At 45.7% G+C, this 26601-nt stretch overlaps 1 protein-coding gene across 1 annotated transcript in view; it reads right to left on the bottom strand.

Moving 5' to 3' along the window:
- The window catches only part of KDM2A (lysine demethylase 2A), a gene marked incomplete at both ends in the record, with an annotated part of 133694 nt that overhangs the window by 8245 nt on the left and 98848 nt on the right, over positions 1–26601 (bottom strand). The window contains 5 exons of the mRNA XM_080695001.1: positions 799–888; positions 4219–4350; positions 4851–5120; positions 6371–6454; positions 25180–25574. Coding sequence (XP_080551127.1) covers positions 799–888; positions 4219–4350; positions 4851–5120; positions 6371–6454; positions 25180–25574 — 971 coding nt within the window. The remainder of the gene's footprint in view (positions 1–798; positions 889–4218; positions 4351–4850; positions 5121–6370; positions 6455–25179; positions 25575–26601) is intronic.

Below are 26601 nucleotides of genomic sequence, written 5' to 3'. Positions count from 1 at the left end.
CAGAAGACCAACGTAAAAGCTCCTCGTGCAAGAACTCGGGATAAGGAGAACTACAGGCCAGTCAACCCTACACACCCTCACCCACACAGCTACTTATATTGAAACTTCAACTACCTCAGCACCCAAGGGCAAGATATAAAAAGAAGACGAGGAAATTCCCTGCATGTCCCATTCCCTGGAGGACGGACACTGGACAGCCACCTCCCCCCGTATGTGCCCTCAGCAGGTCTGGCCACACCAGCCTGAGTAACCAGAGTCCTTTGGACACTGACATTATTGGCGACTGTTAGGCCATCAACCTCAGCTGCCCTGGGACCAAGGTCATGGAGCTAGTCCCCATCACCTCTAGGGGACAGGCTGCTTCTGAATGGCACAATGGGCACGTGGGATAGGCAGGCCTTTCTGTCAGGGCAGAGGTGAAGTTGCCAAAACGTGAACCTGTTTAACTGGAAACTCCAGCAAATGACTCTCACATTTACTGGAAGCCCCAGCCCCCCCCCAGTTACATTCCTCAGGGGGAGCCTGCACACCGCCTTTCCCTCCTCGATGACCCAGCTGTGCTTCCTTCCTCCCTCCCTTTCTAGTGCCCCAGAGTATGAAAGGACCTCAGAAATTTGTGGTCCTAAGTGAGGCAATATTTAGTAATACAAAAACCTCTTAACAATGAAAAATAAAAACAAAAGCAGTCCCCCCAGGTCAGAGACACCCTGTGAATACTGTTGCAAAGGCAAACATACAGGCGCATCCCGGACTGGATGCGCCCTCTCCTATCACAAAGGAAGTCAATGCAGTTCCTACCTGGGCTTTCTCCGCGGTGTCCTCCTGGTAACACTTTGGACACTCCCAGCAATTTGGCAATTCCTCATTAAGCAGTCCCTCTCCATCCATCTACGGGTAGATAGGGATGTTAAAAACAAGTCACTGTCTTCTGCCTTCTTCATCCCACGGTAACACAGGTGGGAGAAGCTGGAAGAGGTACCCATGTCTAAGCATGCCGGTCCACAAGGAGGAAAAAGCAAGCTGCTCAGTTCCAAATGGCACTAACACCCACTCCCACCACCGATGAAATGGACACCGTCACTCTTGGTTACTTGACCAAAGTCAGGCACCACGAAGAAGCCTCCAAGGGCCAGGCTCAGATTCTTCTGAGGGTCTCTCGCCCATAGCTCTAGACCTGATCATGGCAGTTAGGCATGGTCATGTCCGCTTGGGTTCAGAGATTAATGATCTAGTCTCTGTGACTCAGTGTTCTCAACTATAAAATGGAGATACATGTAATAATGTAACAACATAATTGTTGAGGATACAACAATATGTACCTTCTAGAGTTGTGGTAGCCAATCAACTGTGTATTGTGTAATGTGTTTAAAAGTGCCCGGTATTTACTACATGCTTTGGACTAACTGTAGTCGTCATCATGTACATAATACTCTATTATATCATTCTGTGTGTGTGTGTGTGTGTGTGTGTGTGTGTGTGTGTGTGTCTACAGATAACCGAGGGGCATTCTACCACTGAGCTATACCTATAGCCCTTTTTTATTTATTTTTTTTTGCGGGTCTAGGGATGGAACCCAGGGGGATTCGACCTCTGAACTATACCCCCTGCCCTATTTTTTATTCTTTTTTGAAACAGGGTCTCACTAAGTTGTGGAGGGCCTCACTAAGAAGCTGAGGGTGTCCACGAACTGCGATCCTCGGGTCTCAGCCTCCGAATGCTGGGATTACAAGCATATGCCACCATGCCCAACTCCTATAGCCCCCTTAAAAAATTTTTTTTTGTTTTGCCAGGCGTGGTGGTACACGCTTGTAATTCCCGTGCTTGGGAGGCAGAGACAGGACTGCGCCGGTTTCCAAATAAAATATAAAATAGGTCTGGGAGTGTAGCCCAGAGGTAGAAGGGTTCCATTCCCAGTACCACCAAAAAAAAAAAAAAAAAATTTGTTTTGAGCTGGGCATGGCAACACATTTGTAATCCCAGTAACTTGGGAGACAGGAGGATTCCAGGTTCAAGAACATCCTCAGCAAGTAGTGAGACTCTCATTAACCTAGTGAGACCCTATTTAAAAATAAAAACAAGCCGGGTGTGGTGGCGCACGCTTGTAATCCCCGCGCTTGGGAGGCAGAGACAGGAGGATCGCGCAGGTTCGAAGCCAGCCGCACGTGCTGGCTTAGGAGACCCTGTTTCCAAATAAAAATGTAAAAATAGGTCTGGGAGTATAGCCCGGAGGTAGAAGGGCTTCCAGGAACCCCAGTACCACAAAAAAATAAATAAAAAAATAAAAAAATAAAAACAAAACAGTGCTGGAGGTGTAGCTCAGAGGTAAAATGCCCCTGGGTTCAATTCCCAGTACCGCAACAGTACTGGAAAAAAGAAAAAAAAAAACAACAATCTTTCTGCCTCAGTCTCCCAAGTAGCTGGGATTATAGGTATATGCTAGCTATTTTGTAGGGTTTTTTTTTTTTTTTGAGATGGGTTCATGCTATGTCACCCCAAACTGATTTCAAATTCATGGGCTTATACCAGGTGTGGTGGTGCATGCCTGTAATCCTAGTACTTGGGAGGCCGGAGGACTGTAGGTTGGAGGGTAACCTCAACAATTTAGCTCCAGCAACTTATCAAGACCCTGATTCTAAATAAAAAATATGAATGGTGTGTAGCTCAGAGATAGAGTGCCCCTGCGGTTAATCCCCACACACACACACACACACACACACACACACACACACACACACACACACACGGGAGGGGTATAGCTCAGGGGGAGAATTTCCCTGGATTCAATCCCCAGGACCCAAACCAAACTCATGGGTTTATTTAATCCTCCTGCCTCAGCCTCCCAAGTAACTGGGACTACAGGGATAGTATCAGCACAGCACTGGAGATGGAACCCAGGGTATTCTACCTCTAAGGTATACCCCCAGCCTTATTTTTTATTCTTTATTTTGAAATAGGGTCTCACTGAGTTGTAGAGGGCCTCACTAAGTAGCTAAGGCTGTCCACGAACTGTGATTCTCAGGTCTCAGCCTCCCGAATACTGGGATTACAAGCGTGTGCCACCACGCCCTGTTTTGGCTCCAGCATTTTTATTTCTTATTTTGAAATAGTGTCTCGCTAGGCTGCTGAGAGTCCTGTTCCATTGCTGAGGCTGTCTCTGAACCTGTGATTCTCTTGTCTCAGTCTTCCAAGTACTGGGATTACAGGTGTGTGCCACTACATCTGGCTACACAGATACTTTAGACTTAAAGAAGAATGAGATTCAACTTAACAGAGCTGTCTTAAAGATTAAAAAGAGCTGGGCTTGGTAGCACAAGTTTGTAATCCTAACATATGGGAAGTTGAGATAGGAAGATCGCTGTGTGAGGGCCTCAGCTCCTTAGTGATGCCCTTTGAAACTCAGCAAGATCCTTCAAAATAAAGAATTAAAATATACGCCAGGCGTGGTGGCACATGCTTGTAATCCCCGCGCTTGGGAGGCGGAGACAGGAGGATCGCGCAGGTTCGAAGCCAGCCTCAGCTGGCTTAAGAGACCCTGTTTCCAAATAAAACATAAAATAGGTCTGGGAGTGTAGCCCAGAGGTAGGAGGCCCCTGGGTTCCATCCCCAGTACCGCAAAATAAGGGCTGAGGGTATAGCTCAAAAGTAGAATGTCCTGGGTCCCATCCCCAGTACTGCAAAATAAAATAAAAAATAAAAAGAGAATGTATATAAAACAGTGGTTCTCTGCCCTGGCTGCACACTAGCAGCATCTGGGAAGTTTTGGGAACACAAGATCCATGCTATATCAGATGAAGCCAACTCTGAGGCTGAGGTCTGCCCTTTTTTTTTTTTTTTTTTTTTTTTGAGGTACTAGGGATAGACCCCAGGGGCATTGCACCTCTTAACCACGATCCTCCAGTCTCCGCCTCCTGAATGCTGGGATTACAAGCGTGCACCACTTTTAAAAGCTCAGCTGTGCACTGAGAATGAGCACTCCTTCAGTGTTAGCTCATATTATAACCCTTACCCCTTGGGGAATATACAGAGATACACTGAAGAATGTAGCCTAAGTGCCTGAAGGCTTAGGCATCCCCAAACAGAATGTCTAGAGGCCACACTGACTAAGCTGCCTAAGGCCCACAGTGCACAGTACGGTGGCAGCTTCTCAGGCAGGTGTCCCACCCGCCCTACCCTTGCTCTATCAGCTGAGGCTTCAGGGGACTTTAGGCCTCTCCTTACCTGCAGGCAGCCAGGATGAACAATCTCGTTGCAGATACAGCATTCCATGAGTTTCTTCTCAAAGTCCTGTGTCTCCTCATTCTGATCCACCTCTCCACAGAGGGAACACGTGACTGAGTGAGGCAGTCTGGGCTACAAGAGGATAAACACAGAAACCAAGAGGGCAGACTGAGATCCTTATCACTTCAGCTTCCTTTTAACTGAAATGGGAGATTGGTCCCTATAATTCTCTAGTGACATGGGAACATGGAGATGGGGTAGTAAGGAAAAAGAGTTTGGGGGAAAATGACTGGGGAAGATGAGGGACTCGGCTGCCTGGGAACTAGAGACCAACAGAGCCAAGTCCCCTTTCAGCTGGCTTGTCCCTAGCCTTACAGGTTCTTTCCAGTCCACTTACAGAGGGCAGAGGACAGACAGTGAACTGGCCCTCAAGTGTTAGTGTCTTGTCTAAAAACTAGGCAAGTAAGGGCAAAAGTTTATTTTTAGTACTAGATACACTTTTCTTCTGAACCCAGGTAGAGAGGGACAAAGTGAAGAAATCCACGGCACGCACAGCTGAGACTCTGCCGGGTGTACCCCTCTGGTCACACTGGCGCCCCTCCCCCAAAGTCCTCGCCCAGAAGGTTACTCACTGCCAAGCACTGTCGGAGGACACAGGACTGCTTCATGCGTCCAGGCCCCCCAAATTTCTTCATGTCCCTGCAGTAATGGCAGACGCCGCACTCTCCTTGCACACAGGCTTTGCATTTCCGACAGCGCACCCTTCTCCGCCGGGCCCCTGACACAATGGGGGAGGCAGCCGCTGGCCTCACAGGTGTTAACCGTGGAGCCGGCTTCATGGTGTGAGGCTTTGTGATGGGGATAGTAGGAACGCGCACCTTTGGCCTGGTGGGGAATTTAAGCTGGAAAGAGAAGCAGCGAGGCCAACCCTATCAGGTTGCGTTTAAGACTGGAGAGGGTAGAAGATTACATGGCAGTGTACCTAGTTCAGGACTCAGCAAACTCTGGCATGTAGGCAAATCTGCCTGCTGCCTATTTTTTATAAATACATTTTATTGGAATATAGCCACGTTCATTTGTTTATATACGGTCTAAGGCTGTTTTTATGCTACGAGGGTAGAACTGAGGAGCTGTGGCTATATGGCATACCAAACTTAAAAATACTGTTGTTTTTTGTGGTTACTGGAAATTGAGCCCAGGGGCATTCTGTCTCTGAGTTACATCCCCAACTCTATTTTGATTTTGATATAGGGTCTTACTAGGTTGATGAGAGTCTCACTACATGCTGAGGCTGTCCTTGAACCTGCAATCCTCCTATCTCAGCCTCCCAAGTACTGGGATTACAAGTGTGTATCAACACGCCCTTCTGAGGACCATATTTTCTACTTTGTTAAGTTAATTTCCCACCATTTCTTAAACACTATTCTGACACAAAATACTTGAGTCAAATGACTGAACTGAGGCAGTCATATGGGGCCAGGTGGACTTCTCCTAGGAGAGGGAGCGTGGTTCTCCAAAGACACTGTTCAATTCCATACTTGAATATTCTGCCTAAACACCCCTGAAATGTGATGACTTTACAGGTTCCAACTAGAAAACACCGAAGAGGGGTGAAATTCATGGCCAGGATCAGAATGCTATCATTTTATTTAACACATAACCTTGGTAAGAGAACGATATAGTAAAAAAATTATATAGGACCTAAAGAGAAATGAAAATTCTTGACTATTAGCTGGTAAATTCTTTTCTTCTCTTTTCAGTTTAATACTGTAAAGTCCTAATTAAGAACATGGTCTCACTAGAACAAAGAAAAACTTGTCTTTTTTCCATCATACCTGTGAAAGTAACTGAGTCACTGGGTTAGAAGCATAGAAGCTGATCCACTTTAGTCAACAAATGTACAACCTGACATCTGAATAGGGAGGGGGGCCTCCTTCCCAGTGTAATAGTTCTGTTAAGAGAGTCACCTCTAAAGATAGCCCAGTTACTCTGACCTAAGAGTCAGTACAGACTGAGTAATGATTTTCTGCCTGTTTGTATTAATACACCCCAAACTGTCTGCCTCTAAGTGTTCTTTTTCTTCTCAGAATGGTAATGATCAGCTAGCAAAAGGCTTAAGCAGTCTAAAGATCCAAGCAGTAGAGTTTCTTACCTTATCCCTTTTTGGCCACTGTACTATAGGGACTCCGGTGAGGGCTAACTTGGGATCGCTATTGGCCAGTTCCTCCAGCAAAATCTAAAGGTAGGACAAGAGAAGGAAAAAGCAGGGCAGGTGAGCACAGAGCCAGTCACTCCCAATAGCATCCAGACTCAGCCTCCGTCCCCCTCAAGCAAAACAAGGGAACCAAAGACGAACGAGCAGTCGGACTACTGCAGCACTATCAAGACTTAACTAATCTTTGCTTCCAACCCTTCCTTCCTTACTTGTACTAACACTCATACTGAAGCAACGAGCCACTGTGGCGACAAGTGTAACTTGTCATGCAGTCTGTAATGCAGTAAAATACGTCGCCCCTTCACTCTGCTCTACCAGTTAGTGGATGTTACTACGTCGTCTAAGTTTTGCCTTCAAATATGAGCAAAGAGGTATGAAAATGGTAGGCTAATGATGAATTAATGAGATGAAGAGCAGAGCCTTAATGTCCTGATTTGACTCTGTTCTTCTAGGGATGATTATAGAAATCAGTCTCTCGAACACACACACACACACACACACACACCCTGTTCGCACACAGAGTGAAATATTTGTCTATTAATGGGGCAGGAACATCTAAGAGGCAGGGGCAGGGAGAAACCCAGGGCATTCTGCCTCTGAACTACACCCCCAGCCTATTTATTGATTTATTTATTATTTTGTGGTGCTGGGGACAGAACCCAGGGGCATTTTACTTCCGAGCTACAACTCTGGCTGATTTTTTACTCTTTATTTTGAAACAGGGTTTCACTGAATTGCAAAGGACCTCACTAAGGAGTAGCTGAGGCTGTCTGCGAATTGCGATCCTGAATGCTGGGATTACAAGCGTATGCCACCATGCCAGGCTTCCAGTTTACTTTTGAAACAGGGTCACATTAAGTTGCTGACATTGCCTTGAACCTGCTGCTATCCTCTTGTCTCAGCCTCCCAAGTACAGGGATTATAGGCATGCACCACTGCACCTGACTAGTTCTTATGGTTTTAACCATTCAAGTTTGAATGATTTTTTTTTTTTTTGTACTGGGTATTGGACACAGGCATTCTACCTCTAAGCCCATTCTTATTGAAAACAGAGTCTCACTACATTGCAGACAGCCTAAGTTGCCAAGAATGGCTTCAAACCTGCAATCCTCCCATCTCAGCCCCCCAAGTACTGGGATTAAAACAAGCATGCACTAGCATGCCTGGCCAAATGTTTTATCTTTTAGATGGAAAAAAAATTGTGTGTGTGTATGTATGTGCTAGGGATTGAACCAAGGGGCATTTTACCTACAAGATACACATTCCCAGCCCTATTTTTTATTCTTTATTTTGAAACAGGGTCTCAGTAAGTTGAGGAGGGCCTCAGACTAGCCACAAGCCTGAGATCTTCCTGCCCCAGCTTCCAATGTACTGGCATTATAAGTGTGCACCACCACGCCCGCCCTAGACAGAAATTTTTGAACACCAAACCTTCCAGCAAGAAAGCCAGAATAAATTTCCCTTTCTTTGACCTCATTAAGATCTAAAGCCATGCCACAGAAAAGAATACAAATCTGGGAGACAAGTTACATTTACCATAGGTGTGTACAGGAGAGGAACTGTTTTAGCAAAAACTAAACTTTGACCTAGACAGGTCAGCAGGCCTGGGCCATCTTTAATAATCATTTTCATCATCAAGTTTTTAATTATTTTATTCTGAACTAATAATCATGTTCTAAATCATTTTCAAAGACCCTGTTAACATCCCGAGAAGCTCCTCTAAGAACCCCTTTGCCAAATCTCCAGATGCCTTGCACCTTCCCCCAAACCTATCTCCTTTGCAACTGCTTTATTTACTTCAAGTTGCTATGGCATCCTATTCTGGAGCCTCCTGTTAGCACCATACTGAGTGGGGGTGAAGAGGCAGAGTATGGTGCCGCGTGGGACAAGGCTTTGGGCTGGGCTCCTAATCGCCCTAGGGTGAAAAATTCAGGTCCATTGGAAGAGCTGTGTGCTAGGGAGTGTGTGGCCCCTCCCCCACTTTGCACTGCGGAGTAGTAGGACTCTGCCCATTTCCTCTGCAGGGAGAACTGAGCTGTCCACAAACAGGGACTTTCCACTTTCAGCAAAACACACTGCACAGAGATCTGAAATTGTTTGAGAGTGCAGAAAAGGAACTTAACTGTTCACCAAGCGCAGTCTAATTGTACCTGCAAGACTTTTGTGGGTGGCACAGGGAAGGGTAGGCGGCGAAACTGTGTCGGCGGCGGGGAGGGGGGCAGCTGTTCACACATACATGGCTCACTTACTGGGGTATGTGTGGGTGTGGAGGGAAATGCAGGTTTCCTTCCAAGCCTTATTTCATTGGGACCATTCAACCAAGCACGCCCTGCTTTCATCAAAAAAGGCAGATTCCAGCTGAGGCCCTACACGAAACCATATAAAGAAACCACCACCCCTCACCAAGAGGGGGTTTGGGATGGGGAACGAGGGGTGGGGTGCGGGAAGGCTGCCGCCTATCTAGGTTCCAGGCGTTCGGGAAAACATTCAAACACAGGCCCACACCCCACAGTTTACAGGAAGGGAAAGAGAACCAAGGGTGTCTAGGCAGATGGGGGAAGGATTCTCAAAAGCCAAGCGACCCAGTTCCAAAGCACATCCCACCAGTGAGGGAACAAGTGCAACGACGCGCAGGCAGCACGAAGTAACAGAAGCATTGTCCTGGACTCGCCTAGCAGGCAGTTCTTTTGCCTCTTCCGCTGAGACAAAGTCCCTACAGTTCCACACACCCAAAACCAGAAAGTGTTTGCCAACCGACAGCCTGACCTTGCGTTTCTCGTCGCTCTGGAGCTGCCGAGGCTCTTGGGTGAAGTTTCCCCAGCGTCTTTGTTTTGTTTTCTGTGTTGGAAGTTGTGTGGAAGGAGTTAGGTTTTCTGCCTCTAGGAAGATCCTGATTTACTTGAAAATTCTGGAGTCTCCCAGAACACATAAGGCAGGGCAGTCCAGCTCTAACCCTTCAGGCTATCCAGAGAGAGCGTGCAGCGCGCTGAGCTCCTTCTCAAGCCCTTCAGCTCAGCCGCCGCTTCCTGTGCCTGCGAACAATGCTGCTGCGTCACCCACATGCAGCTCCCAGAAATGCTTTGCAACGGAAGATGGCAGGAGGGGGAGCTGAGCTAGAGTGAGCCAGCCAGGCAGAGGGCCCGGCCGTTCTGCTGCAGCGCCCGGAGGGGGTGTGTTCAGCAGTGGCTCTCCTCCTTGCCATTGGAGGAGGCACTGCCAGGGAGGGAGCCTGGCCCGGTCTCCGCCCCGTTCTCCCTCCCTCCACTACCGCAACAGGAGAACCCAGGGCCAGCCCCCAGAGGACTCCGGGAGGCAGACTTGGACTTCGGAAGTCGCCGGCGGAAGGGAAGGCTTTAACCCGTTCTGCCTTCTACGCTCAGGCACTCTGGTCCACATTTGTCCTTGTCTCAGTCCCCACCCTTCCTCTCAGGGTCACACTTCTTATTGTTGCAGCCAGATTTCTTACTGAAAACACACACACACCCTACACACACACACACCCTACACACACACACTCCCTCCCTCCCTGGGATCACCTACAGTCTGGCCAGGGGGAGGAACCTGCAGTGGGCTGAGCGCACAAGTTCCCCTCCCTCTCCCTGCACACCACACTACCTGCTTCACCTGCCTCCCTCATGCAGCTCCCAGCCTGCAATTCAACACCAGCATATGTGTTCCCGGAAGAACCTTCAGAAATAGCACATTACAGCTAATAAAGAGATATTCAGTAAAATACGGCTGTTCCCCATCAACTACATCTACAACAAATGCTGGCTTCTGGTTCTGATGAGGAAAACGCCAGTAGTCTAGAAATGTCTATGCAGCAATGTTTTAGCAGTTCCACCATGACCAAGTCTAACAAATGAGGACAACCTAAGGTCAAAAGCACTTTACCCTCTTGCCTCTGACCAAGGCAGAGGATGCCAGAAATGGGGGACTCCAGCCAGCTCTGCCAAAGGAATGCCCCACCCTCAGAACATACTCCGGGATCCCATTTCAGGTCACTTTTGCCGGCCTCAATTGTGAATTCCCAGGTTGAAGCAGCCAGCCCTGCATCATGTCAGACACCTTAATGCCACTCTTGACAGCCACTCAACTGACACGTGTGGCCCACACCTCCACGCTCACAGGATCCAGCCAGGGTGAAACTCAGACTAAACACTACATACTCTTTGGATTATGGGAGCAAGGGAAGGTGCATACACAGGTTGGCTTTTCAAAGATCTATAGTGCACAGTGAGTCAGTATTGGAGAAGCTAATCAACAACAGAAGCTTGGTGGCAGCAGTTTAGATACAAATTATGTAATTTTCAAACCCTCACAAATGTAACTTTGGCTTTTGTAGAAATTATAGATGCTGCTTTGATATAAACATCTAGCTTTCACCACCAAGGCATGCTTATTTCCAGGATAGTTGTTTCAGTGAGATACTGAACTAGATTTAATGAACTATATAAGCTATCTGAGGTCTGAAGCTTTGATGCCAGGTATGTGTGTGTGTGTGTGTGTGTGTGTGTGTGTGCGCGCGCGCGTGCACGCAGACACTGAGACAGTGAAGTCTCCTATGTCACTCAAGGTCAGAGAACTCTTGGCCTCCCCGTGGCTAGGACTGCAGAAATGCACAGTGGAATTGCATATGCTAATTCTTACAGTAGTTTACCAAGGGAAGGAGGGACTTCAGTGCTCTGGGTTCTTTCTGAAAATGCATATATGGTCATTCTAATTTGAAACCTCTCCCTTCCACTTTAAGACTTAAAATACCTGCCTGGAATAGTGGTGCAGGTTTCCATGAACTTCCCAGTATTTGGGAGGCTGAGACAGGAGGATTGCAGGTTTGCGGCTAGCCTCAGTTACTTTAGTGAGGCTCTCTGCAACTTAGTGAGGCCCTGTTTCAAAATAAAAAATAAAGCCAAGCGTGGTGGCGCACGCTTGTAATCCCCTCGCTTGGGAGGCGGAGACAGGAAGATCACGCAGGTTCGAAGCCAGCCACGTTGGCTTAAGAGACCCTGTTTCCAAGTAAAAATATAAAAATAGGCCTGGGAGTGTAGCTCGGAGGTAGAAGGGCTTCCAGGAACCCTAGTACCACAAAAAACAAAAAAACAAAAAAAAAACCCCCACAAAGTAAAAAATAGGGCTAGGAGTATAGCTCAGAATTAGAATGCCCCTGGGTTCTACTACCAGCCAGTACTGCAAAATAAAAGGTGACGCACATTTGTAATCCTAGCATTCGGGAGGCTGAGACTAGAGAATCATGGTTCGTGAACAGCCTCAGCTACTTAGTGAAGCCCTCTGCAACTTAGTGAGACCCTGTTTCAAATTAAAGAATAAAAAATAGGACAGGGGGATGTAGCTCAGAAGTTGAATGCCCATCTCCAGACCCGCAAGAAAACAAAAACAAACAACCAACAACAAAAACCCAGAAGGAAAAAAAAAAAAAAATCGGGCTGGGGGTGCCTTTGGGTTCCATCCCAGTGCCAAAGGAAAAAAAAAAAAAAGAATTAAAAGACCTCATGCAATCAGCTTGTTTTGTTTGAGAAGCTTTCCTTAACAGTAAATTGGGTATTGAGTGGTTTACTTGGAAAATGTTTATTTTGGTCTTTATTGCTATTTAACCTAGTAGGGTGGTAAAGTAGAAATACTTAAGAGAATTGGACTACTCCAGCCAGGTGTAGTGGCAAAAATCTATAATTCTAGTATTTGGGAAATTAAAACAGGAATGTAGGTTTGAAGCTAGCCTCAGCAACCTAGTGAGACCCTGTTTCAAAATAAAAAGGCCTGGGGTGTAGTTCAGAGATAAAATGCCCCCGTGTTCAATCTACATTACCCACCCACCACCACCACCCCCCGGCAAAAGAAAAAGAAATACATTAATAAATTACTCTAAAACAAGTGTAAAGCTGCATGTGGTGGCGCATGCTTGTAATCCCAGCATTCGGGAGGCTGAGACAAGAAGGATGGCGGTTAGAGGACAGCCTCAGCTATTACTTAGTGAGGCCCTTCACAACTGAGTGAGACCCTGTTTCAAAATAAAGAATAAAAACCAGGGCTGGGGGTGCAGCTCAGAGGTAGAATGCTCTTGGGTTCCATCCTCAGTACTGCAAAAAAAAAAAAAAGGAATAAAACAAGTGTAAATTCTAGAGATTCTAGGGAGGGACAAAAACCAGAGGGAGTCCTGGAAACTCCAAATAAGTTTCCAAGTTACAAATCAGAAATAAAGAGCTGAGCATGCTGGTGCACACCTGTAATCCAGTACTTGTTAGGCTGAAACAAAAGGATCAGGGTTTGAGGACAGCCTCAACGAGTAAAGAGACTCTGAGTAACCTAGTGAGACTCTGTTTCAAAACAAAAAATGAAAAAAGGGGCTTGGGTGTGTAGCTCAGAAGCAGAATGCTCCTGGGTTCTGTTCTATCCCTAGTAACTAACACACACACACACACACACACACACACACACACACACACACAGTGAAAATATTTGAAAAAAATACATACATTTTATCTTTTTTGTGGTACTGGGGATTGAACCCACAGGCATTCTATCTCCAAGCTACATACCCAGTCCTATTTTACTTTTATTTTGAAACAGCTCTCACTAGGTTAATGAGTCTCACTATTTGCTGAGGCTGTCCTTGAACCTGCAATCTTCCTATCTCAGCCTCACAAGCCCTAAGATTACAAACAAGTGCCACCATGCTGGGTTCACTTACAAGCGTGTGTCACCATGCCTGGCCTTGGGTTCACATTTTTTTTTTTTTTTGGTGGTACTGGGGTTCCTGGAAGCCCTTCTACCTCCGGGCTACACTCCCAGACCTATTTTTACATTTTTTATTTGGAAACAGGGTCTCCTAAGCCAGCGCGCGTGGCTGGCTTCGAACCTGCGCGATCCTCCTGTCTCTGCCTCCCAAGCACGGGGATTACAAGCGTGCGCCACCACGCATGGCCTCTTGGGTTCACATTTTAACTTTAAACCTAATGTGCCTTATAACCAAATTTAGATTATTTAAAACTTTTTATTCAGTAAGAATATGTGAGAAAAAATTGGGGTGCCCCAGTTGTGTTTTATTTTTAATTTTGAAACGTCTTGTTAGGTTGTGGAGAGCCTGCCTGCCTTCCTTTTGTGGGTCTGGGGATGGAACCCCGGGGCATTTGACCTCTGAGTTACACCCCTTGCCCTATTTTTTATTCTTTATTTTGAAACAGGGTCTCACTAAGTTGCGGAGGGCCCCACTAAGTAGCTGAGGCTGTCTGCAAACCACGATCCTCCAGTCTCAGCCTCCCGAATGCTGGGATGACAAGCGTGCCCACCGCGCCCGGCTCTCTTTCTGGGTTTCTGAGAGTCTTGCTGTTGTTGAGACTGCCCTGGAACCTGTGATACTCCTATTCCATCCTCCCAAGTACTGGGATTACAGGCATGTTCTACCATGACTGGTCCATTAAAAGTATCTTGTTTGGGAAAATGGCAAATGAAGTTTTATTTGCAAGTAGGTTGATTTTTCTTTTTGTGTGTGTTGGTACTGAGATTGAATCCAGAGCCATTCTACCTCCCAGCTATACCCCAACCCTTTGTTGTTCTTGTTATTTTTTTGTGGTACTGAGATGGAACCCAGGGACAGTCTACCTCCAAGTGATACCTCCAGCCCTATTTTTTATTCTTTATTTTGAAGCAGGGTATCACTGAGTTGCAAAAGGAAGGCCTCACAAAGTAGTAGGTGAGGCTGTCTGCAAACTGCAATCCTCCTGTCTCAGCCTCCCAAATGCTGGGATTACAAGTGTGCGCCAACACATCTGGTTCACCGTGTTGAAAACTAAATCTTTCTGGCCCAGCGTGGTGGTGCACACTTGTAATCCCCGCGCTTGGGAGGCTGAGACAGGAGAATTGAGCAGGTTCGAAGCCAGCTTCAGCTACTTAGGCTTTCAGCAACTTAGACCCTTTCCAAATAAAATATATATGTAAAAAAAAAAAAAAAGGTCTGGTACTATGGCCCGGAGGTAGAAAGCCCCTGGGTTCCACCCCCAGTACTACACACACACAAAGAACCCCCCAAAAACAAAACAAAACAACAACAACAACAAAAATACCCTACGTCTTTCTGCTTTAGTTCCATCCTATTTATATTTTTGGGATGAGGACTAGTGTAAATTTTTTTTAAAGCAGGTACTAAGAATTGAACTCAGGGGCATTCTACCTCTGCGTTATACTCCCAGCCCTTTTTATTTTGAAACAGGTCTCTCTACTTGCTAAATCTGTCTTGCAACCTATGATCCTCCTGTCTCAGCCTTCCAATACTGGGATTCCAGGTACATGCTGCCACACTCTGCTATCTAGTATAAATGTTTAGATCATAGTCACATTCTACCTCTGAGCTACACTCCCAGCCCTAGTTTTTATTCTTTTTAAATGGCTTTTTTTAAAAATTATCTATCTATCTATCTATCTATTTTGGTGGTGCTGGGGTTCCTGGAAGCCCTTCTACCTCTTGGCTACAAGCGCAGGGATTACAAGTGTGCGCCACCACGCCTGGCTTTTACTCTTTATTTTGAAACAAGGTCTCACTGAGTTGCAAAGGGCCTAAGTAGCTGAGGCTGGCAGCGAACAGTGATCCTCCTGTCTCAAGCCTCCCAAATGCAGGGATTACAAGTATGCGCCACCATGCCCAGCTCCCAGCCCTATTTTTTATCCTTTAATTTGAAACAGGGTCTCACTAAGTTGTGGAGGGCCTAAGTAGCTGAGGCTGGCTGCAAACACGCTATCCTCCAGTCTCAGCCTCCAAAGGACTGAGATTACAAACCTGTGCCAACCACACCTGGCTTCCTCTATTTTTGTTTAAAATACTTATCTTCTTAGTTTATCTAAATACCCACTCCAGTCTGGCACTTGTAATCCCTGTGCTTGGGAGGCTGAGACAGGAGGATCGCACAGGTTCGAAGCCAGCCATGCTAGTTTAAGAGACAGTATTTCCAAATAAAAAATATAAAATAGGTCTGGGAGTGTAGCCTGGAGGTAGAAGGCCCCTGGGTTCCATCCCCAGACTCGCTATAAATGAATGAATAAATAAATAAATAAATAAATAAAACTTTAATAGTACATTGTAATCACACATCATAATGAAGTTAGGAGTGATGAGACATATATGCACACAGCACTTGGTGAGCTTCCCCTCCGATCCCACCGCATCCTATCCCTTTTCCCTATACACAATATCGAGACTGGTACCCTTATCATTAATTTCAACAAAACAATCCCATGGAGGTATTTTACAGAGGAGAAGAGAGGCTTTCATAAATCAAATAAATTGCCAAACATAGTGGTGCATACCTGTAATCCCATCTACTCAGGAGACTAAGGAAGGAAGATTGCAGATTGAAGGCTAGCCTGGGAAGGCAATTTAGTGAGACTATCTCAAAATGAAAGAGAAAGCCAGGCATGGTGGCGGACGCTTGTAATCCCAGCATTCGGGAGGCTGAGACAGGAGGGTTGAGGTTCATGACCAGCCTCAGCTACTTTAGTGAGGCCCTCTGAAACTTAGTGAGACCCTGTTTAAAAATAAAGAATTAAGCCGGGCGTGGTGGCGCACGCTTGTAATCCCCGCGCTTGGGAGGCAGAGACAGGAGGATCGCGCAGGTTTGAAACCAGCCGCGCATGCGCTGGCTTAGGAGACCGTTTCCAAATAAAAATATAAAAGTAGGTCTGGGAGTGTAGCCCGGAGGTAGAAGGGCTTCCAGGAACCCCAGTACCACCAAAAAAAAAAAAAAAAAAAAAAAAGAATTAACAGGCTGGGGGTATAGCTCAGAGGTACAATGTCTGTGGGTTCAATTCCTAGTAATAAAATAAATAAATAAATAAAAATAGGCAAAGCAAAGCTTGAAGGTAGTATACTCCTAGTTGAATCTCTCCCTAGTTCTTCCCCAAAAATAATAATAATAAAATAAATAAAAAGGACTGTGGCCAGGCATGGTGGCACACACTTGTAATCCCCACACTTGGGAGGCTGAGACAGGAGGGTCACACAGGTTTGAAGCTAGCTGAAGCTGGCTTCTTAAGAGACCCCGTTTACAAATAAAATATAAAATAGGTTTGGGAGTGTAGCCTGGAAGTAGAAGGCCCCTGGGCTCCATCCCCAGTAACACCAAAAAAATAAAAAAATAAAACAAAAAAATAAAAGACTGTGGATGTGGCTCACGAGTAGAGCATACCTGGGTTCAATGTGCAGTACTGCATAAAAAAAAGGCCAGCTGAGCGTGGTAATCGCAGCACTTGGGAGGCTGAGACAGGAGGATCACCGTTCAAGGACAGCCTCAGCTCCTTTGCAACTGAGTGAGACCCTGTTTCAAAAATAAAGAACAAAAAAATAAAACTAGGGCTGTAGCTCAGAGGTAGGATGCCCCTGGATTCCATTCCCAGTAAAAAAAAAAAAAAAAAAGCCAAAAAGTATGACTGGCAGACTTACCAAGAAGTTTCTTTACATATACTGAGAATTCCTTTACCATCAAAGTGGACACAAATAAAACAGTAAAAACGAATTAAAAACTCAAACTCACTGGGTGTGGTGGCACATGCCTGTAATCCTAGTACTTGGGAGGATGAGACAGGAAGATCATAGGTTCAAGACCAGTCTCAGTTTTTTGAAACAGACCTTGTTTCAAAACAAAACATAAAAAAGGCTGGGAGTATAGCTCAGAGGTAGAATACTGGGTTCAATCCCCGGTACCACCAAACAAAACCACCTGCCAATTCTACCAGCTGCCTTCCCACCGTCTTGTCTCGTTGCACTTGCCTGGCAGCAGTATGTGTGCGTGTCCCTCCAGAATCCTTTGTACTGCAAAAAAACAGACTTTTAGCTGGGCGTGGTGGCGCAAGTTTGTAATCCCAGCATTCCGGAGGCTGAGACCAGAGGAGCGTGGTTCACAGACAGCCCTTCGGAACTTAGTGAGACCCTGTTTCAAAATAAAGAATAAAAAATAGGGCAGGGGGTATAACTCAGAGGTCAAATGCCTCTGGGTTCCATCTCCAGAGCCCCCCCCAAAACAAAACAAAAAAACAGACTTTTGCTTACTTTACCAGGTTGCACCATACATACTGCATGTCTTGACTCTTTCTTTCTTTTTTATTTTTTTTGGTGTGTGTGGTACTGGGGACGGGACCCAGGGGAATTCTACCTTTGAGCTACACCCAGCCCTATTTTACCTTTTTAAATTAATTATTTCATTTTATTTTGTGGTACTGGAGCCACACCCTCAGCCCTATTTTTTATTCTTTATTTTGAAAGAGGGTCTCACTGAGTTACAAAGTGTCTCACTAATAGCTGAGGCTGGCCAGGAACCTATAGCCTTCTTTCTCAGCCTCCTGAATGCTAGGATTATAAGCCTGTGCCACTACTCCCAGTGCAAAATTTATTACTTTCTTTCTTTTTTGGGGGGAGGGTACTGGGAATGAAATCCATGGGCTTTCTTCCTCCAGGCTACATCTCCAGATCTATTTTATATTTTATTTGAAAACAGGGTCTCACTAAGTTGCTGAGAGCCTCACTAAGTAGCTGAGGCTGGCTTCGAACCTGGGGGATCCTTCTGTCAGACTCCCAAGTACTGGGATTACAAGTGTGCGCCACCACTCCCGGCTCATTCATTTATTTTGTGGCACTTGAGATGGATCCCAGGGGGCATTCTACCTCCGAACTGCACCCCTAGCCCTATTATTGTACTCTTTATTTTGAAACAGGGTTTCACTGAGTTCCAAAGGGCCTCACTAAGTAGTTGAGGTTGGCCACGAAAACAGACCCTCCTGTCTCAGCCTCCCAAACACTGGGATTACAAGCTTGTGCCACCCGCCTGCCTCATTACTTTTTATTTGGAAACAGGGCCTCATTAAGTTCCTGGGGCTTTGAAGTTGTGCTCCTCTTGCCTCAGCCTCCTAAGTACTGGAATTACAGGAATGTGCCACCACCCCCAGCTGAAGTCTTGCCTTTATATTGAACATAATTGCAACTTTTCAATTTTAGAAATATAAGAATACCTCACAGTAGGAGAGAATTCTTTTCTACCTTTAGTATACTTTCTCAGGGGTGATATTTACCTATACCCTTCCCAAAAAGAAGTTTATCCATGCTGATTCACTTTACTAAAAACTCAACACCTTTTTTTTTGGTGTCTGTGTGTGAGTGTGTTGGGGGGGGGGGAGGTAATGGTAATGGGGATTGAAAGCAGGGGCATTTTGTCTCTGAGCTATGCTTCCAGCCCTATTTTTTTTTTAAACAGATTTCACTAAATTGTGGGGGGGGGTTTTCACTAAGTTGTTGAGGCTGGCTATGAACCTGTGATCCTCTTCAGCCTCCCAAGTACTAGGATTATGGGAATGTACCACATCTGGCAGGTCAATACCTTTTAATGCCCTATTTTTTCATTTAATCCTGTTCAACTTCCATATTCTATGATTTTTTTCCAACACTGTAGAACTTAACAGTTTAGAACCTTCAAAGCTCCTTTATCATAGCACTCAAATGGACTTTTCTTCCAGGAACATGTAATACAGGTGTCTGCCTCATCACCTGTCTCCTCATCTCTTCTACTAATGGGCTCAGAGAACCAGAAAGATTATAATGGGAAACCGTTTCTGTCTCTACAGGAAGGGCAAAGCTTCTATGCTTTCTCTTGTCTCCACTGCAGAGTTATAAGCACTACAGAGTCCCTAGCTGTGTGGGAACCACAGTACCTACTCAACCAATCCTTTTTTTTTCTTTTGAGCAATGCTTAAATTAAGATTCTCAAAATACTCAAACTCTAAAATGCACTATATTTGAATCTCTTATTAAACATACCAGTCAAATATGAAAATATTCACCCATCTGCTCTTAAATAAAACTACCTGCAGAGCTGGGATCTAAATCTGCCTTCCTCTGATATAGGCCCTGGGGTTCAAGAAACCCACCTGCACCTGCCTCAGTCTCCAGAGAAGCTGGGACTACAAAGAAGGTGTGGACAAGCCCCGGGAAGAATTCAAATACTGCTGGCCTGTGCGATCATCCTAAGCGCCACTAGACTCCAATGGTCTAACCTCTGCCACTGTATCTTAGCCAATGCTAGCCGCATTGGTCACTGATAAAAAGAAGAAAGCTATGTGCTTTCAAAATGCTACAAGGCCTCTCCAGATGCTTTTTTTTTTTTTTTTGGTACTGGGGATGGAATCCAGGGGCTTTCTTTTTTTTTTTTTAAAAAACATATTTTTTTTTGCCGGGCGTGGTGGCGCATGCTTGTAATCCCCGCGCTTGGGAGGCGGAGACAGGAGGATCGCGCAGGTTCGAAGCCAGCAGCGCGCTGGCTTAGGAAACCCTGTTTCCAAAATGAAAATGTAAAAATAGGTCTGGGAGTGTAGCCCCAAGGTAGAAGGGCTTCCAGGAACCCCAGTACCACCACCACCAAAAAAAAAAAAAAAAAAAAAAAAAAAAAAAAATTTTTTTATTAATTTATTTTTTAAATTGGTGCATTGTAGTCATATATCAATCACATTGGAGTACAAGACTTGAGAGTATATACAAACACACATCATCCAATTAGCCCTCCTCCAGCCCCCATCCCATTCCCTCCACCTCCCTCCATCCTGGGCTTCTTTGGTGATTTACTTTGATACATTTGTTTATGTACCTCCTGAGTTTTAAAGAGGCTCCGTCCTCCAGTATTACATACCCTCTGATTGGTCACATTAGTTGCTTCACTATAGGGCCCTTTCTATAGCTCAACCTCTTCCTGTTGCCCTTTTCCTCCTAGTTATTGCTGATTAAGAGAAGCGTCTGATTTATATTTTCTGCGATATTTCTCTGTGCATGCTGTGTTGCAAGTACCGATCCCACTCTTGATGGTCCCAGTAGTGGCCTGGCTACTCAGTGGACTGATCCAGACCTCGCTGGCTCAAGCAGCGGCCTTGCCTCATGGGAGGCCCCAGTTCTGGTCTCGCTGGCCCCTGCACCGGTCTAACCCCTAAGCTGGCTTTGGTCCCGGCCTTGGAGGCCGCAGGAGTGAACTTGCCTCACGCCAGGCTCCGATGCTGGCCATTGGCCCCGGCACCGGCCTAACCCCTTGGCAGGATTCCAATCCTGGCCTCGGAGGCCCCAGCACCGGCCTAGCCTCACGGCAGGCTCCAATGCCGGCCTCGTTGGGCCCAGCACCGGCCTAACCCCTCGGCAGGTTCCGTTCCCGGCCTAGGAGGCCCCAGCACTGGTCTAGTCCTTCGGCAGGCAGGTTGTTATCCTGGCCTCGGAGGCCCCAGTACCGGCCTTGCCTCACGGCAGGCTCCGATGCCGGCCTCGCTGGCCCCAGCACCGGCCTAACCCCTCGGCAGGCTCTTATCCTGGCCTCGGAGGCCCCAGTACCGGCCTTGCCTCAAGGCAGGCTCCAATCCCGGCCTCGGAGGCCTCAGCACCGGCCTTGCCTCATGGCAGGCTCCAATGCCGGCCTCGCTGGCCCCAGCATCGGCCTCACCCCTCGGCAGGCTCTTATCCTGGCCTCGGAGGCCCCAGCACCGGCCATGCCTCACGGCAGGCTCCGATGCCGGCCTCGCCGGCCCCAGCACCGGCCTAACCCCTCGGCAGGCTCTTATCCTGGCCTCGGAGGCCCCAGTACCGGCCTTGCCTTATGGCAGGCTCCGATGCCGGCCTCGCTGGCCCCAGCACCGGCCTAACCCCTCGGCAGGCTCTTATCCTGGCCTCGGAGGCCCCAGTACCGGCCTTGCCTTATGGCAGGCTGCGATGCCGGCCTCACTGGCTCCAGCACCGGCCTAACCCCTCAGCAGGCTCTTATCCTGGCCTCGGAGGTACTGGGGATGGAATCCAGGGGCTTTTTTTTTTTTTTTTGGTACTGGGGATGGAATCCAGGGGCTTTCTAACTCCAGGATATATTCCTAGACCTATTTTATATTTTATTTGAAAACAAGGTCTCACTAAGTAGCTGAGAGCCTCACTAAGTATCTGAGGCTGGCTTCGAACTTGGTGCAATCTCCTGTCTCAGCATCCTAAGTACTGGGATTACAAGTGTGTGCCACCATGCCCAGCTCAGATGTCTCAAGTCATTCTCCTTTCTGCTGTCTCCTTATACCCTACTTAACATTTCACCAAAATCCCTTGACATTTCCCCTGGTATACCACTGTATCATTATTTTGTGTCCTCGAGTCTCCTTCTTTACTTGCTTTACTCCAGTGGCTTTACTTAAGGCAGTCTGTGTATTCCTACCAGGACATGGGACCTTGTACAACTAACTAGTGGAATACAATCTGGCTTTCGGCAACTGGATTCAATGGAATGAATTCTATCTATAGACATGCTTTAGGACTGGGAAAACATTCTTCTTTTTCAGAAATAGACAACCAAGCCAAAAGAATGATAGATATAATCTTACAAATCTTTTTTTTTTTTTTTGGGTGGTGATACTGGGGGTGGAACTCAGGGGTTTTCTACCACCGGGCTATACTCCCAGACCTAGTTTATATATTTTTTATTTGGAAACAGGGTCTCATTAAGTTGCTAAGAGCCTCACGAAGTAGCTGAGGCTGGCTTTGAATCTGTGCCATCCTCCTGTTTCTGCTTCCCAAGTGCGGGGATTACAAGCATGTACCACCACGCCTGGCTACCAAGTACCTGTTTAAAACCAGCTGGGCCTGGTGGCGCACACTTGTAATCCTTGCGCTTGGGAGGTGGAGACAGGAGGATCACACAGGTTCGAAGCCAGCCTTGCTGGCTTAAGAGACCCTGTTTCCAGATAAAATAGGTCTGGGAGTGTAGCCAGGGTTCCATCACCAGTACAACCAAACAACAACAACAACAAACAAATCTTCCTTCACAGTGTTCCTAAAAACAATTATGCAAGTTAACAAGCCTCAGTTTATTGCTTACCACATGCATTTAATGGTAAAATAGCTACCAAAGAGAGAATTCTGTAGATGTTACACTTAAACTCTCAGAATTATATAATTATATAAATCCCACCAAAAAGAAAAAGAAAAAACTCAAATATCCTTTGCTTACTCAGGATGTGAAGTGAATTTGGGATCAAAGTTGTAACTCTGAAAAAAGTATGGCTACATTTCTTCTGTTGTACATTAATCATTATAAAAATAAGACCACAGCAACGTGGAACTTTGTCATTTCCTCTCCTTAAACATATACTGTAATACCACCTCCTCTACACTCAAATGCTTATCGTCTATCACTATTAAAGAGGACCAACCTCACCAGGTTACCACCCCATTTTAGCCTCTATAACTTACAACAATATAAAATATAATTAAAATGTCAAATAAAAAACAAACAAACCCGAGTATGCCAGGTGTACATGCCTGTAACCCCAGTACTTGTGGAAGTTGAGGCAAGAGCATGGTAGGTTCAAGGCCAGCCCCAGAAACTTAGTGAGACCCCCATTTCAAGATACAAAATAAAACAGGGCTAGGGATTTAGCTCAGAGGTAGAATGCCCCTGGTTTTAATCCCTAGTACCACACATACAAAACAAAAATAAAACACAAAGCAGTGCCATTTCAACCTTTGGGATTCTTTCCTGAGGTAGCAAAAGCTGCATAGCACCGTAACTGGTCATGTGGTGGCGAAAAGAGAATGTGGAGCTGGTATCGAGGATGAGAAAGACCTACTCTGACACATATGGGCCATTTTCACTAAGGCCACAAAATTATTCCTTATTATAGTTCTTAAAATTACTCACAGCAGGGCATGGTAGTGCACGTTTGTAATCCCAGCATTTGGCCATGGTTTGAGGACAGCCTCAGCTACTTAGTGAGGCCCTTTGCAACCCAGTGAGACCCTGTTTCAAAATAAAGAATTTGGAGCTGGGCATGGTGGTGCATGCTTGTAATTCAAGCATTTGGGAAGATGAGACAGGAGGATCGAGGTTCGCAGATAGCCTCAGCAATTTAGTGAGACACTGGTTCAAAATAAAGAATAAAAAAATAGGGCTAGGGGTATAGCACAGAGGTAGATGCCCCTGGGTTCCATCCCCACTACCGCAAAATAAATAAATAAATAAATAAATAAATAAATAAATAAATATCGCAGGTTGTTGTTGTTGTTATTATTATTATTTTTATTATTACTAGGCAGTACTGGGGATGGAATCCAGGGGCATTCTACCTCTGAGCTATATCCCTAGCCCTATTTTTTATTCTTTATTTTGAAATAGGGCCTCACTAAGAAGATGAGGCTGTCCTTGAACCAAGATCCTCCTGTCTCAGTCACCTGAATGCTAGGATTAAAATCATGGGTCACTACACCCGGCTCCCTGTGCTGGCTTTTTTTTTTTTGTGTGTGTGTGTGTGTGTGTGCTGGGGATATGAAATCCAGAGGCTTTCTACCTTCAGGCTATACTCCCAGACCTATTTTGTATTTTATTTGGAACAGGGTCTCACTAAGTGAATGAGAGCCTCACTAAGTAGCTTGAGGCTGGCTTCAAACCTGTGCAATCCTCCTGTCTCAGCCTCCCAAGCACTGGGATTACAAGCTTGCGCTACCATGCACAGCTTGGAAGACCTTGTAAAAAAAAGGGGAAAAAAAAATAGAGCTGGGGCGTAATGGCGCACGCTTGTAATTCCAGCATTCAGGAGTCTGAGACAGGAAGATCACGGTTCGCGAACAGCCTTAGCTACTTAGTGAGGCCTTTTGCAACTCAGTGAGACCCTGTTTCAAAATATAGAATAAAAAATAGGGTGGGGGGTGTAGCTCAGAGGTCAAATGCCTCTGGGTTCCATCCCTAGTACTGCAAAAAAAGAAAAAGGAAAAAAGAAAAAGAAAAAATAATTATATGAATATAAAGAAACTTGATAAAACAATGTAAAATAGATTATATTTTAAATGACACTGTTCTTAGAAGTTGCCCCAGATTTAAGTATTTGTGTGTGTGTGTGTGTGTGTGTGTGTGTGTGTGTGTGTGGTTGGTTGGTACTGGGGATTGAACCTAGAGGCGTTCTACCTACAAATTAAATTATACCCCCAGCCCAATTTCCTTCCTTCCTTCCTTCCTTTTTTTTTTTTTTTTTTTTTGGTGGTACTGGAAACCCTTCTACTTCTACCTCCGGGCTACACTCCCAGACCTATTTTATTTTTATATATATTTTTATTTGGAAACAGGGTCTCTTAAGCCAGAGAGGCTGGCTTCGAACCTGCACGATCCTCCTGTCTCCACCTCCCAAGCACGGGGATTACAAGCATACACCACCACGCCTGGCCCAATTTTATTTCTTATTTGGAAACAGGGTCTCGCTAAGTTGCCAAGACTGTCTTCAAACCTGTGATCCTCCTGTCTCGGCCTCCCAAGTACTGGAATTACAAGCATGGGCCACCAAGCCCAGCTCTAGTTAAGTTTTAATACCAGATAAATCTAACTCTATAGAGACTAAATCTACTTCTTTTTTCAGTCAGTTTAGGATGAGACTGCTATTAGCCTCTCTTTTGTCTTGCAACAGGTCTCATTATCTGAGCACAACTTAAAAGTATTATTTCCTAATGAACACACTTTATCAGGCTCCTTTTATTTTGGGGGTTATCCTGCATGTTTTCAGGAACAATTTGAGTCGTCACTGAACACACATATACAAGTATTTTGATAATAAGAGGCTTAACTTCACTCCAGGAACTGAAGTGCTGAGCAGCATTAGACACACGTATGCATGAACTCTTCTGTGGTTATGCCAGATTATGACAAATCCCCATTCATTCTTTGAATTCACAAACTGCCTTAGTTAGGTGAATCACTGCTTACCTTTACGTCGGCAATAAGAGCATCTTCATCTTCTATCCCTGTGGGGACACACTTCTTGTGCAGTGGCAGAGACTCCAACTTATCTACAAGGCAGCGAAGGCCTTCAAGCTCAAAATGGGTCAAATGCACTTGTCTGTCCTTTCGGGGGCTACATTGGGGATCCCACACTTGGCCATTGTGAGAGCCTCGGCTAGAGTCCGAGGATGAATCCCCAGACAAAGTTTTCTTCAGACTTGGAAGACTTCGGCAGGTTTTGCCCAGTCCATCATAATCCAGGTTGACTCCATTGGCCACAGGGCTAGTGAGGACAGAACGCCTACTACTCAAGCGTCGGGGTTCTCGGTCCACTCCTTCTTCATCCCCATTTCCAGACTCCAGTCCATTTAACTCCAAATCTACCATTGCAAAGAAAAAAAAAAAAGCAGTAAAAACATACTTGGCTATATGATAGCGAGAGAAACGGGTGGCAGGGAAGGGCTTTTATATATGATAAAGCTGATATATATGATACAGCATTTTCTCCTTCTAACCAATTTGCTCACAGTTGAAATTCATGACTGCATAAGATTCTGCTCTTATGGTAAAACTAAGACAACCAACTATCAACTGGATTTCTTTCTTTTTTTCTCTCTTTCTTTGTGGAACTGGGGATTGAATCTAGGGTCATTCTACCTCCAAACTATACCCTCAGCCAAATTTTTAATTAATTAATTAATTAATTTACTTTCGCAGTACTGGGATGGAAGCCAGGAGCATTCTACCTCTGAGCTACACCTCCAGCCCTATTTTTTATTCTTTATTTTGAAACAGAATCTCACTGAGTTGCAAAGGACCTTACTGAGTAGCTGAGGCTATCCATGAACCTTAATCTTGTCTCAGTCTCCCAAATGCAGGAATTACAAGTGTGCAGCATCATGCCCAGCCCTAATTATTCTTTCTAGGCTGCTGAAAACCTTGCTAAATTGCCAGGGCTGGCTTTAAACTTGCAATCTTCCTGCTTCATTCTAAGTATCGGGATTAAAATGTGCACCACTGCCAGCCATGGTGGCACACACTTGTAATCCCAGCATTTGGGAGGCTGAGACAGAAGGGCTGTAGTCCCCAGACAGCCTCAGCTACTTAGTGAGGCTCTTTGCAACTCAGTAACACCTGTTTCAAAATAAAGAATAAAAAATTGGACTGGGTGTTGCTTGAAGGTAGAATGCCCCTGGGTTCCATCCCTAATAATGAGGAAAGAAAAAAAAAAGTGCACCACTATCCCTATTATATTTTTTACTCTAAAACAGGGTCTCACCAAGTTCCTGAGGCTGGCCTCCAACCTGTGGTCCTCTGTTTCAGTATCTCTAGTACTGGGATTACACCCACTTCAACTAGATTTTTTTTTTCACGTCTGGAGATGGAACTCAGGGGCATTTGACTTCC

This window comes from Muscardinus avellanarius (assembly GCF_963383645.1).
Source record: "Muscardinus avellanarius genome assembly, chromosome: 1".
NCBI classification, from domain to species: Eukaryota; Metazoa; Chordata; class Mammalia; order Rodentia; family Gliridae; genus Muscardinus; species Muscardinus avellanarius.
This window is presented reverse-complemented; position numbering and strand designations above follow the sequence as displayed.